The 15,388-nt window shown below is 42.5% G+C and overlaps 1 protein-coding gene across 1 annotated transcript; it reads right to left on the bottom strand.

The window, feature by feature from the left end:
• Positions 1–56: 56 nt before the first annotated feature.
• Positions 57–14,553, bottom strand: LOC311129025 (class A basic helix-loop-helix protein 15-like). Its single transcript, XM_084161274.1, has 2 exons — positions 14,445–14,553; positions 57–4,784 (listed from the first exon to the last, which is right to left on the bottom strand). Exon 2 carries the CDS (start codon positions 4,742–4,744, stop codon positions 4,175–4,177), a length of 570 nt encoding a protein of 189 aa, XP_084017400.1. The 5' UTR covers positions 4,745–4,784; positions 14,445–14,553; the 3' UTR covers positions 57–4,174.
• Between the last annotated feature and the right edge of the window lie 835 nt (positions 14,554–15,388).

Below are 15,388 nucleotides of genomic sequence, written 5' to 3'. Positions count from 1 at the left end.
TACACACACACTTACATACACACACATACATACACACACACACATAAACACACACACACACAAACATACACACACACACACAAACACACACACACATACACATACACATACACACAAACACACACACACATTCACATTCACACACACATACACACACACACACACACAAACACACACACACACAAACATACACACACACACAAACACACACACAAACAAACACGCACACACACACAAACAAACACACACACACATACACACACACACACACATACACACACTCACACACATACAGTATTTGCCAGTGGACACTGTATCTCTGTTCTGTCTTCAGCCCAACTCTCTCTACAAAAAAACGCCACAATGCAACTACTCCACCATCCACACTGTACTGTAGCTCCCAGCTCCAGCCTCAACCTCTAAGTGTCTGAAGTCAAACTCTTCTTCTGTCCAATCACCTGGATGTGTTCAATGACCTTTGAACCCTAGCTCTGTGCCCTCAGCTTGACTCAGCCAATCACCTTCTCTCTTCACAACTAGCAGGTCATGTTCAACATTTCCCACATAGCGCACTAGTCATTTTTAAACAGTGTCACTCAGTCTTTGAACATTGCATCATTGTTATTTAAATCTGTGGTCTTAAGATAACTTTTTGTTTTATTTATTGTTTTTGTTTGGTTTAAGTTTTTTTTTCTGTGTGTGTAGGTGTGTAGGAGTGTATGTGTGTAGGTGTGTATGTGTGTATGTGTGTACAGTACTGTATGTGAATAGATGTTTTGTTTATGTTATGGTGGTGATGGGTTTAACCTTTTAAAAAGAATGTAAGAAGTGTTTTCTGGGGTATTCAATGTGATTGGGGTGATGTATGATTCTGTGAAGGTGGGCGATGTATGATTCTGTGAAGGTGGCGATGTATGATTCTGTGAAGTTGGGTGATGTATGATTCTGTGAAGGTGGGTGATGTATGATTCTGTGAAGGTGGGTGATGTATGATTCTGTGATGGTGGGTGATGTATGATTCTGTGAAGTTGGGTGATCGGTAAGACAGTATCAGTATTTTTGACTGATTCTGTTCCAAGAAGTTACTATACTTCCTACTTTGTACCTGCTTTGTACCTGCTGGAGCCACATCAAAAACAATAAGGGTTTATTTACCGAGAATAATTTTGTTTATTAATGTTTGATAGCACATTACGCTTTTACAGTTATATGCCTTTCCCCTGAATGGTTTGTATCTTTGATTAATAGTTTCTATGTCCATGTTCCTAGGGGACAGTTTTTTTTTCCGATAACATTTTCATGTTACTCTTGAAAAGAAAGAATATATTCTTATTTTCATGAAAAATGTGCAATGTGTAGTTCTACACTGGAACAAAGTGTGAATTGCTTGGAAAGTGATGTGTCTTTGAAAGGCTTAAAAGTTAATTTGTTTATTTCTCAGGAAAATAAGAGTTAACACTATTACCTGCATATTTTTGACCTCCTATGATTGTAGCAGTACTGACTGGCAGGCAACACAGGTGTAGGTGGAAATAACAAATATATATTTTTGTTATAAATCTGTATGCGAGTATAGTATAAATGTTTTAATTGTGATATTTCAAGGTTGGGTAATTGTACGTTGATATATAAAAAACGTAAAATATCAGTCATATTAAGTCGTATTAACTATTATCTATAAACCACAAAGGCTGAAACTATCCCGTTTGGGCATTCATTCATCTTCCTGCTGGAACTGAAAGATGAAGATCCAATAGTGACTGATATACTGCAACTACAAATCATTAATTGTACAGAAAACTGGATGTCTGTGAATACTGTCACTTTATCTTCCTATGGCATTTCCTAATACAAAAAGGGCATTGTTTGATAATGTCACTGACTACATACTGCTGTTACTACAGTACAGGAGGGACACATGCTTTTCATGCTAGTGTACCCCCTTCAGATCCCAAGCTATAATTGTAATAAGTCTAGTGGAGGACTTTTCATTTGAGGATTCCATTGCTTTTATTGATTATAGTGTAAACTAGAATACTATAAGCAGGTACTGTCCTAACCCCAACCAGGCTGTTATCGGTGTATATATTTATTCCTTCCTAATAGTGTGCATGGTCAATGTCCTCTCAATAAATGTGATTATTGATAAGGAAGATTCTTGTTTTACATTTTTCAATTCACACTTTTTTGGAGTCTCAGGAGAACTCTCAGGTTTACAAAGATATTACAGAAGTATCGTTCAAACACACATTGTAAGAGCAACATAAATATGTCTTCCATATCAAAATCACCTGTTACACACACACCACTGTTCTAATATAATATGCCATTTAGCAGACGCTTTTATTCCAAGTGACTTACAGTCATGCTTGCATATGTTTTACGTATGGGTGGTCCCGGGAATCAAACCCACTATCCTAGCATTGGACGCACCATGCCCTACCAACTGAGCTACAGAAGGTGATTTTCCAGAACTATAAAAACACAAGATACCATAGGGTCATAGAGATAAAACAACTGAGGTCAACACATACTGTACGTTTTGGATCTGTGCAGAGCCTGTGGTCTAGCGGTAACGCTGCCAGCTTAAAAGCATATACACTCCTCTCCCCACCAGAGGCACGAGTTCAATTTCCCCCTTCAAACTGTTTGTCCCACCTACCTTTCTTCCACTCTGCAATTTAATAACTGTGTAAACCCCCCACCCCCCAAAAAATATATACTTACAAATATGTTTCTAATAATTTACACTTCATTTAAATTACGGTGTGTTTTCTTTCCCTTCCTAAAACAGGACAGTATTTGACTAAAGTATGTGGGACCAGTATAGGTAAGCATGTCCTTGTCCTGTATGTGACTGTTGTGTCCAGAGGCAGTGCTCAGCTAGGAAAACAAACATGGGTCCTAAAAGGTTGAAAACATTTATTTATCTACAGCAGGGGTGGCCTGTCCTATCTACAGCAGGGGTGGCCTGTCCTAACTACAGCAGGGGTGGCCTGTCCTATCTACACAGCTTGGGCCCTGTGGGCTACAGTGTATGCTGGAGAATTAAACTTGTCACGGATCCCCCCGGTACCGGTACTGCTGCTCATTCCATTCACCAGCTCCAGAGGTCTACGTCACCGGCCTTCTAGGTGTCACTGAACTAGATCGTTACCACCAACCCCAGACTGTCTTGTCTCATTACGCACACCTGGTTCCCATTCCCCCTGATTAGTATGTCTATATATGTGCCCTCTGTTCCCCGTTGTCCTTGTCGATTATTGTCCCATGTCCGCTGGTCTCGTGAGTACCGTGTATAGTGCTCTTGTTGTTTACGGGTCTCGTCCCGTGTATTGTGTAGAGGTTACACCTCGCTCTTTGTTTGGGTTACATCCCTTTGATATACAGTATATTACGTGTTTGTGTTGGGTGGAGTAAATAAAACCCCTAATACGTATTCCTTCGCCTGTCTTCTAATCATTATACAACGTGACAGAACTATACTTTGACAATCAGTTATTTTACATTTCTGACCAATCAGGTAACTACAGTTAATCGCCAGCTAGAAAAATGACAGAAAATAAAAAAAACTATGAAAAAAAACAGATTAAATAAAATGGCGCTGGTATGTTCTTTGACTTGGGCCGGTCAGAAGTCTGTTCACACTTGGTTCTCACCACCAATCAGAATCAGAATCCCACATGAGATGAACTTTAAGTTCCACTGTTCTAGAAGTTATAGCATGGTCCTTTGGGGATTCTGTCTGTCACAGTTCTGGCTAGGCCTATGTCTAGTCTGGCATAGTCCACAGGCTGCTGGTGCTCTTTGCTTCAGCCAGCCAGTCAGGTAGAAGGACACTGTCTGTCTGCCTGTCTGTCTGTTAGAGTTACTGAGGCAAGTTCTTGTGTGCTCCATTTAGTGCATGGTGATGTCAGGTATGTCACTATAGCACACTAGCTTGTCGGAGTATAAGGCTGCATCTCAGATGACCCCCTTTCCCCATACAGTGCACTACTTTTGGCCGTGATCATAAACAGTAGCAGTGTACAATATGGGAGACGGGTTTCAGTTGAGATTCACTCCCCAAGTCAAGCCTGGATGCTTCAACTATTTGGCTGTGCAGTTAGCACCTGCTAGCTGTTAGCTTTCCTGGCTGATGCTGTGGATCTGGGTGAGGAACTGAAGCTAGCTGTTAGCTCTGCTCGCTGAAGCTGTGGATCTGGGTGAGGAACTGAGACAGGCTCTCATCCCCGTCCTCCTCCAGGTGCCGCTGGTAACACTGGAGCAGTCTGGCGGCACTAGCCTCTGTCGGTGTCTCCCCGGGGGGCAGGTGGGCGCTGGACATCCCCAGGATGATGGAGGTCAGGGACTTGATGTAGTTCTCGGCCAACGTCAGCGTCTCGATCTTGGAGAGCTTCTTGTCCATTTTGACATGCGGGATGGCCTCTCTGAGAGCCTGGAAGGCCTTGTTAAGTTTGTGCATGCGCTGGCGCTCCCGCTCGTTGCTCTCCAGCCGCCGGAGGTTGCGTTCTCTGTTGCTGTTGTGAAACCGTCGGCGTCTGTGGGGGCCGTGGGTGGCGCCTCCACCTCGCTCGCAGTCCCCGCCCCTCAAGACGCCTCTCCAGGAGCCTCCAATACAGACCGAGGCCTCAGAACCCTCCTGTTCGCTGGTGCCTGGTTCACTGGTCTCTGGTTCAGGGTCCAGGTCTGCCTCGGTCCAGGGTTTTCTGGATGACTTAGCGGCCTTCCCTTTAGACTTCATCCTTCAGCCTGATTCAGTTACCCCTCTTCCTCACAACAGCCTTGAAAGACAACAGACACAACAACTGGTTATAGAAAGGACTTGTCAAGGAAAAGATAAGCAAACAATGGGCAGGGCCTTTGCCCTGAGGGCTACAGTGTTACAGATTAGTTTCAACTCACAAGTTGGAATATGCAGCTTTTTGATCACCATTTTCCCCTTCCACTCTCAATTCAAATCATCAAATCAAATTTGATTTATCACATGCGCCGAATACAACAGGTGTAGACCTTACAGTGGGCGGCAGGTAGCTTAGTGGTTAAGAGCGTTGTGCCAGTAACCGAAAGGTCGCTGGTTCTAATCCCAGAGCCCACTAGGTGAAAAATCTGTCGATGTGCCCTTGAGCAAGGCACTTAACCCTAATTGCTCCTGTAAGTCGCTCTGGATAAGAGCGTCTGCTAAATGACCAATTATTTATATTATATTACAGTGAAATGCTTATTCACAAGCCCTTAACCAACAATGCAGTTTTAAGAAAATATTTACTAAATAAACTAAAGTAAAAAAATTAATAAATAAAAATAACAATAATGAGGCAATATACAGGGGGTACTTGAGTTTGAGTCCTTATTACTCATAAAAACCACTAGGAATTGACAAACCCAATGAAGTTATAAAACGCTGATTACACTGTTATTACATTGTAATTAACTAATGGAACTAAACCTGCTGTTTATGATGATTAATGATGAGGAATGCATTACATTAAGACAGAAATATGGCCTTTTTAAGAATTGTTTTTATTCGCTGTTTTAAATGAAGATGTATTTTCTTTTGATGTGAAGACAAATGATAGAAACACAGTGTCTATCTAATCAGCCAGTGTGTCCACCTCTCTTATCCTACTGCAGGCTACCCAGGGCCCAAGATAATACCCAACTCAAGGTTACTCTCTTATTACAGACAGGGGCCAGAAAAGAACAGCATGATTTTGGGGAGAGAGATTTTGCTCTGTGTACTCCATCTCATAACTAAAAAGGGCAATCTGCAGTTCAAACAAAAACAAAGCGCTCACCCCACCACTGATTTGGTAAACCGCTGAGGGATGGGGCTGAAGAAATGTTACCACTTTCAAATTCATAAACAGAGCTATGAATGCAAGGACAGACCATCCATGATATCACAGTTATAGTTTTAACCATGCCTTGAGGCTATACAGTGTTTGTTTACAATTAAATAGTTTACAAACAATTGAGTAAAACAAGGGTATATTCTGGGTTCTGATGGGGTACAACAGTTCCATGTAGCAATCGCAGATGTCGCAACTGCAGATTGCTCCTTTAAATTGCAGATTGCTGTGTGAGATTAACAGTAAAGCTGTCTGAGATATAGGCTATCTATGATGTGTAACGTGTGTCTGTGTGGAGGCTGTTGGCCTCTACTGTTATGCTTCATCAGACACCATGCATGTACCATGGTAACAGGTGAATTCACTGCAAGGGGCTGTTCTGCTATACAGCAAGTTATTCTAACAGTTTTTTCACATCATAAAACCAACTACACATTGTTGTATTTACAGAAAGTATACATTCAGGATTATTTCATTCAACATGTTTCTTAAATACTTCAGGATTATTAGGGGTGATGATAGGGGAGTTGGGTAACAAAGTAACACTTTTAGGCTTTTTCTTATTATGAAAATATTATTAGGGTTAGATTGATAATATTTTTATACAAACAACATACATATGGCAGCTACCATTACACACTGTAAGTCCATTTCTAGGCCATACCAGTCGTTACATTTTTTTAACCGAAAGTGGAGGGAGTGAAACATCACAACTGACCCAGTAGGCAGGGTTCCATGTAAATGGCTGCAGGTAAATGTAACACTGTCTTCAATGGTAAAAATGAAGGGTAATTGAAAAACTAAAAACACATTTGAAACAGATATTTCGATGATAATACACTAAATTGACAACAAATATATTTACATTTGATCTTTTAGGCATGTCATATTGACCAAAAACCCAAAATTGACCAAAATTGACCAAATGATTTTTCTAAGGTATTATCTAAGTTGTTGTGCTAAACTTGATGTAAAGAAGTGAAACGTTATATAATTATGTGAATTTGTCTAAATACCATATAAGGTTTTAGGTACTGAGTTACAACTAACCCCCCACATAGGAGCCTATATCCATCTGAAAATGAAACAATAATTGTTGTCATCAACATTTCAAATCAAAAGACCCCATCTTACTGATAAACATGACACACAGTCAGGTCCATAATTATTGGCACCCATGATAAAGATGAGCTAAAAATACAGTATAAAATAAAGACTGAGTTATATTGTATGCTCAAAAAAAGTTGGATATTATATTATTTTATACTAATACAATTACTCAGAGAAAGATTTTTAAGTTTAAAAAAAATCTACAAAATATAGAGGTCAAAATTATTGCCACCCCTGTTTTCAATACCTTTCAATACCTCACCTTGCGAGGATAACGGCACTGAGCCTTTTTCTAAAATGTTTTATGAGATTGGAGAACACATTAGGTGGGATATTAGACGATTCCTCCATACAGAATCTTTCCAGATCCTTGATATCCTTTGATATGAAGTCTCTAGGTTTTGCTCGCCCGATGTAGAGTACCTCATGATAAGCTGTAGACCAAATCAAATCACATTTTATTTGTCACATACACGTGTTTAGCAGATGTTATAGTGGGTGTAGCGAAATGCTTGTGCTTCTAGCTCCGACAGTGCAGTAATATCTAACAAGTAATATCTAACAATTCACAACATATACCCACTACACACAAAACTAGTAAGGAATGGGATTTAAGAATATATACATACAGTATATGAACAAGCAATGACAGAGCGGCATGGACTAAGATACAGTAGAATATTATAGAATAGAATGCAGTATATACATATGAGATGAGTAGTGCAAGATATGTAAACATTATTAAAGTGTCTAGTGTTCCATTTCTTAAAGTGGCCAGTGATTTCAATAGGCAGCAGCAGCCTCTAATGTGCTAGTGATGGCTATTTAACAGTCTGATGGCCTTGAGATAGAAGCTGTTTTTCATTCTCTCGGTCCCAGCTTTGATGCACCTGTACTGACCTCGCCTTCTGGATGATAGCGGGGTGAACAGGCAGTGGCTCGGGTGGTTGATGTCCTTGATGATATTTTTGGCCTTCCTGTGACATCGGGTGCTGTATGTGTCTTGGAGGGCGGGTGGTTTGCCCCCGGTAATGCGTTCGGCAGACGGCACCACCCTCTGGAGAGCCCTGCGGTTGTGGGCGGTGCAGTTGCCGTACCAGGTGGTGATACAGCCCGACAGGATGCTCTCAATTGTGCATCTGTAAAAGGTTGTGAGGGTTTTAGGTGCTAAGCCGAATTTCTTCAGCCTCCTGAGGTTGAAGAGGCTCTGTTGTGCCTTCTTCACCACACTGTCTGTGTGGGTGGACCATATCAGTTTGTCGGTGATGTGTACGCCAAGGAACTTGAAGCTTTCCACCTTCTCCACTGCGGTCCCGTCGATGTGGATAGGTGGGTGCACCCTCTGCTGTTTCCTGAAGTCCACGATCATCTCCTTTGTTTTGTTGACGTTGAGTGAGAGGTTATTTTCCTGGCACTACACTCCCAGAGCCCTCACCTCCTCCCTGCAGGCGGTCTCGTCATTGTTGGTAATCAAGTCTACTACTATTGTGTAATCTGCAAACTTGATGATTGAGTTTGAGGCGTGCTTGGCCACGCAGTCATGGGTGAACACTATCTATCAAGAGAGTTTTCATTTTTATTTTTCGTAGCTGTCTATTTACCACCACAAACCGATGCTGGCACTAAGACCGCACTCAACGAGCTGTATAAGGCCACAAACAAACAAGAAAATGCTCATCCAGAAGTGGCGCTCCTAGTGGCCCGGGGACTTTAATGCAGGCAAACTTAAATCGGATTTACCTCATTTCTACCAGCATGTTTAATGTGCAACCAAAAGGAAAAAAACTCTAGACCACCTTTACTCCACACACAGAGACCCTTACAAAGCTCTCCCTTGCCCTCCATTTGGCAAATCTGACCATAATCCTATCCTCCTTATTCCTGCTTACAAGCAAAAACTAAAGCAGGAAGTACCCGTGACTCGCTCAATACGGAAATGGTCAGATGACGCGGATGCTAAGCTACAGGACTGTTTTGCTTGCACAGACTAGAATATGTTCCGGGATTCAACAATAAGTGCATCGATGACTTCGTCCCCACAGTGACCGTACGTACATACAGTATCCCAACCAGAAGCCATGGATCACAGGCAACATCCACACTGAGCTAAAGAACAGAGCTGCCGCTTTCAAGGAGCGGGACACTAATCGGGACGCTTATAAGAAATGTTCGAATGACACTGAGGGGCTGTGATTGTTTGCCTGAGGCTGATGCCGCGCAGGTGTTTGTACGCGTGTACACATGCATATACACAGACTAGCATTCAAACGCACACAAGTGCACACACACGGACACACACATACACATACACACATGTAAATAGTGCCACACATGCACTCAAACGTATTCTGTTGTCTTTGCTGTTATGATTTTGTTGTCCTCGATGTCTTTTGTTTTTGTTGTTTACTGTCTTCTCTTTTTTCTCTTTTGTTCATTTTGTTGATTGTTGTTGTTGTTGCATTGGGGGACGGTGGCTTGGGGGGGGGGGGGGGGGAATGGAGGGAGAGGTAGTTTTTTTGGGGGGGGTTCTCGGATGGTTGATGGGCAGCTCTTGGGGAACTGTGGGAGGATATTGGATGGTTGGTGGCCTGGCAGTTGGGCGCTTGGGCCGGTGGCCGATAGGTCGCTGGTTCGGGTCCCCGTTTTGACTTGGTGGGAGATCTGTCCATGTGCCCTTGTGGGTCGCTCTGGATGGGAGTCTGTTAGATGACTGAATGTAATGTAAATGTTGAGCGGCTTCACTGCAAGTAGATTGTATGTTTTAATATTCAATAAATATGTTTTTTGTTGTTGTTGTTTTTTATCCTGCTATTCCCTCAGACGAACCATCAAACAGGCAAAGCGTCAATACAGGACTATGATTGAATCCTACTACACCGACTCCGACGCTCGTCGGATGTGGCAGGGCTTGCAAACTATTACGGATTACAAAGGGAAACCCAGCTGCGAGCTGCCCAGTGACGCGAGCCTACCAGACGAGCTAAATGCCTTCTGAAGCATGCATGAGAGCACCAGCTGTTCCAGACGACTATGTGATCACGCTCTCCGTAGCCGATGTGAGTAAGACCTTTAAACAGGTTAACATTCACAAGGCTGATTACCAGGACGTGTACTCAGAGCATGCGCGGACTAACTGGCAAGTGTCTTCACTGACATTTTCAAACTCACTGACTGAGACTGCAATACCAACATGTTTCAAGCAGACCACCATAGTCCCTGTGCCCAAGAACACTAAGGTAACCTGCCTAAATGACTACCGACCCGTAGCACTCACGTCTGTAGCCATGAAGTGCTTTAAAAGGCTGGTCATGGCTCACATCAATACCATCATCCAGGAAACCCTAGACCCACTCCAATTCGTAAACCGCCCAAACAGATCCACAGATGACGCAATCTCTATTGTACTCCACACTGACCTTTCACACCTGGACAAAAGGAACACCTACAGTGGGGAGAACAAGTATTTGATACACTGCCGATTTTGCAGGTTTTCCTACTTACAAAGCATGTAGAGGTCTGTCATTTTTATCATAGGTACACTTCAACTGTGAGAGATGGAATCTAAAACAAAAATCCAGAAAATCACATTGTATGATTTTTAAGTAATTAATTTGCATTTTATTGCATGACATAAGTATTTGATCACCTACCAACCAGTAAGAATTCCGGCTCTCACAGACCTGTTCGTTTTTCTTTAAGAAGCCCTCCTGTTCTCCACTCATTACCTGTATTAACTGCACCTGTTTGAACTCGTTACCTGTATAAAAGACACCTGTCCACACACTCAATCAAACAGACTCCAACCTCTCCACAATGGCCAAGACCAGAGAGCTGTGTAAGGACATCAGGGATAAAATTGTAGACCTGCACAAGGCTGGGATGGCTACAGGACAATAGGCAGGCAGCTTGGTGAGAAGGCAACAGCTGTTGGCGCAACTATTAGAAAATGGAAGAAGTTCAAGATGATGGTCAATCACCCTCAGTCTGGGGCTCCATGCAAGATCTCACCTCGTGGGGTCAATGACCTGAAGAAAGCTGGGACCACAGTCTCAAAGAAAAGCATTAGTAACACACTACGCCGTCATGGATTAAAATCCTGCAGCGCACGCAAGGTCCCCCTGCTCAAGCCAGCGGATGTCCAGGCCCGTCTGAAGTTTGCCAACGACCATCTGGATGATCCAGAGGAGGAATGGGAGAAGGTCATGTGGTCTGATGAGACAAAAATATAGCTTTTTGGTCTAAACTCCACTCGCCGTGTTTGGAGGAAGAAGAAGGATGAGTACAACCCCAAGAACACCATCCCAACCGTGAAGCATGGAGGTGGAAACATCATTCTTTGGGGATGCTTTTCTGCAAAGGGGACAGGACGACTGCACTGTATTGAGGGGAGGATGGATGGGGCCATGTATCGCGAGATCTTGGCCAACAACCTCCTTCCCTCAGTAAGAACATTGAAGATGGGTCGTGGCTGGGTCTTCCAGCATGACAACGACCCGAAACGCACAGCCAGGGCAACTAAGGAGTGGCTCCGTAAGAACTCCAGACCTGAACCCAATAGAACATCTTTGGAGGGAGGTGAATGTCCATATTGCCCAGCGACAGCCCCGAAACCTGAAGGATCTGGAGAAGGTCTGTATGGAGGAGTGGGCCAAAATCCCTGCTGCAGTGTGTGCAAACCTGGTCAAGACCTACAGGAAACGTATGATCTCTGTAATTGCAAACAAAGGTTTCTGTACCAAATATTAAGTTCTGCTTTTCTGATGTATCAAATACTTATGTCATGCAATAAAATGCAAATTAATTACTTAAAAATTATACAATGTGATTTTCTGGATTTTTGTTTTAGATTCCGTCTCTCACAGTTGAAGTGTACCTATGATAAAAATTACAGACCTCTACATGTTTTGTAAGTAGGAAAACCTGCAGTGTATCAAATACTTGTTCTCCCCACTGTATGTGAGAATGCTGTTCATTGACTACAGCTCAGCATATTCTTTTTTTGGTAGTCATTTAGCAGATGCTCTTATCCAGAGTGACTTACATGAGCTTAAGTGCCTTGCTCAAGGGCACATCGACAGATTTTTCACCTAGTCGGCTCGGGGATTAGAACCAGCGACCTTTCGGTTTCTGGCACTACGCTCTTAACCACTAAGCTACCTGCCGCCCCACAATAGTTCAACACCATAGTGCCTTCAAAGCTCATCACTAACCTAAGGACCCTGGGAATAAACACCTCTCTCTGCAGCTGGATCCTGGACTTCCTGACAGGCCGCCCCCAGGTGGTAAGGGTAGGCAACAACACATCTGCCACGCTGATCCTCAACAGGGGGCCCCTCAGGGGTGCGTGCTTAGTCCCCTCCTGTACTCCCTGTTCACCCATGACTGCATTGCCAGCACGACTCCAACACCATCATTAAGTTTGCCACAACACAACGGTGGTAGGCCTGATCACCGACAATGATGAGACAGCCTATAGGGAGGAGGTCAGAGACCTGTCAGTGTGGTGCCAGGACAACAACCTCTCCCTCAACATGATCAAGACAAAGGAGCTGATCGAGGAGGGCCGAGCACGGCCCCATTCACATTGACGGGGCTGTAGTGGAGCGGGTTGAGAGCTTCAAGTTCCTTGGAGTCCACATCACCAACAAGCTATCACGGTCCAAACACACCAAGACAGTCGTGAAGAGGGCACGACAATGCCTATTCCCCCTCAGGAGACTGAAAATATTTGGCATGGGTCCCCAGATCCTCTAAAAGTTCTACAGCTGCACCATCGAGAGTATCCTGACTGGTTGCATCACCGGCTGGTATGGCAACTGCTCGGCATCCAACCACAAGCCGTTACAGAGGGTAGTGCGTACGGCCCAGTACATCACTGGGGCAAAGCTTCCTGCCATCCAGGACCTCTATACCAGGCGGTGTCAGAGGAAGGCCCTAAAAAGACTCCAGCCACCCAAGTCATAGACTGTTCTCTCTGCTACTGCACGGCAAGCGGTATCGGAGCGCCAAGGTCCAAAAGGCTCCTTAACAGCTTCTACCCCTAAGCCATTAGACTGCTGAACAATTAATCAAATGGCTACCCTGACTATTTACATTGACCCCGCCGCTGCTGCTACTCGCTGTTTATTATCTATGCATAGTCACTTTACCTCTACCTACATGTACGTATTACCTCAATTACCTCGACTAACCTGTACCCCCGCACATTGACTCGGTACCGGTACCCCCTGTATATAGCCTCATTATTGTTATTTTATTGTGTTATTTTTTATTTTTATTTTTTACTTTAGTTTATTTAGTAAATATTTTCTTAACTCTTATTTTCTTAAAACTGCATTGTTGGCTAAGGGCTGGTAAGTAAGAACTTCACGGTAAGGTCTACACCTGTTGTATTCGGCACATGTGACCAATAGAATTTGATTTGACTGTGTCTGCATGCGTCTGCATCCTTCTTTCGACTCAAAACCCACCACAGAGCTCTATCTTCATGTCATCTGACCATAGCACCGCTTCCAATCCAAGTGCCAACGCCGTTTAGCAATCCATGAAAATAGAGCTCTTTGGCCACACACACCAGTGGTGGGCTTGGCCTTCAAAAGAGCAATACATAATTATGAAGAAGAAACCTCATCCCTACTGTTAAATATGGTGGTGGATCTTTGAAGTTATGGGGCTATTTTGCTTTCACTGGTCCTGGGGCCCTTGTTAAGGTCAACGGCATCATGAACTTTAACAAGTACCAGGACATTGGTTGCCTCTGCCAGGAGGCTGAAACATGGCCGCAAGTGGATCTTCCAGCAAGACAATAACCCCAAGCACACATCAAAATCCACAAAGAAATGGTTAATTGGCCACAAAATCAGCATTTTGCAATGGCCATCTCAGTCTCCGGACTTTAACCCCTTTGAAAACCTGTGGTTTCAATTGAAAAGGGCAGTCCATAAGCGCAGACGACAGATATCAAGGACCTGGAAAGATTCTGTATGGAGTGGACTAAGATCCCTCCCAATGTGTTCTCCAATCTCATAAAACATTTTAGAAAAGGGCTCAGTGCCGTTATCCTCGCTAGGTTAGATATTGAAATGTATTGAAAACAGGGGTGCCAATACTTTTGACCCCTTTCATATTTTATATTATATATATATATATATATATATATATATATATATATATATATTACTTGTTACAAAAAATATATTTCTCTGAGCAATTGTATTAGTATAAAATAATATAATTTCCCCCCTTTCGTGAGCTTACAATATAGCTCAGTATTTGTATTATTTATTTTATACAGTATTTTTTTGCTAATCTTTATCAAGGGTGCCAATAATTATGGACCGGACTGTATATCATGTTTATCAGTAAGAAGGGGTCTTTTGATTTGAAATGTTGAAAAAACTGTGAACATCTTAAATTGATACAACTTCCATACATTTCCATAAAGAAAAAAGGGAATGGACAACAAATTGAAACTTAATTTACCTTTAAAATGAAAGTAAGATTCCCGTGTATGTAGAATAATCGTTATCACCGTGAAACATCGATAATATCCTCAGAATGAACGTTTTGGTTGAGTGGAAGAAGCGTCTGTGGTTCCTCTCCGATGATGAAAGATAACTGTAACATGTGACGTACCTGTCGCTGCTGTAACGTACACGTAGCGCTCGCTTAGCCAATGGGAGTGCGCTCCAACTCCGGACATGGTCATCTGTGCCCTGCACTGCCAAAAGCCTCGTTTACACCTGGGCTAAAATGCGTCCTTTGTCCAGATTTTATCCGCATTCTGATTGTGCCCACATTGAAGCTGTTGCATAAATGCAGCGATGGAAAAAGTACCCAATTGTCATACTTGAGTAAAAGTAAAGATACCTTAATAGAAAATGACTCAAGTAAAAGTGAAAGTCACCCAGTAACATACTACTTGAGTAAAAGTCTAAAAGTATTTGGTTTTAAATATACTTAAGTATCAAAAGTAAATATAATTTGCTAAAATATACTTAAGTATCAAAAGTAAAAGTATAAATCATTTCACATACAGTATATTAAGCAAACCAGATGGCACAATTGTTTTATTTTATTTTAATTTACTGATTATTTATTTACTGATAGCCAGCTCCAACACACATAATTATCAAACAAAGCCTTTGTGTTTAGTGAGTCCGCCAGATCAGAGGCAGTAGGGATGACCATTTTCCTGTCCTGCTAAGTATTCAAAATGTAACAAGTACTTTTGGGTGTCAGAGAAAATGTATGGAGTAAAAAGTACATTATTTTCTTTAGGAATGTAGCGAAGTAAAAGTAAAAGTAGTCAAAAATATACCCAAAAAAACTACTTAGGTAGTACTTTAAAGTATTTTTACTTAAGTACTTTACACCACCACATAAATGTGTCTCTTGTCCGTCCACTGTGTCCACATTGTGACCAG

This window comes from Coregonus lavaretus (assembly GCF_964263955.1).
Source record: "Coregonus lavaretus genome assembly, chromosome: 1".
Taxonomy (NCBI): domain Eukaryota; kingdom Metazoa; phylum Chordata; class Actinopteri; order Salmoniformes; family Salmonidae; genus Coregonus; species Coregonus lavaretus.
This window is presented reverse-complemented; position numbering and strand designations above follow the sequence as displayed.

Excerpts from the sequence above, each read along its gene's own strand:
- LOC311129025 (XM_084161274.1), bottom strand. The coding sequence starts at position 4,744 with ATGAAGTCTAAAGGGAAGGCCGCTAAGTCATCCAGAAAACCCTGGACC.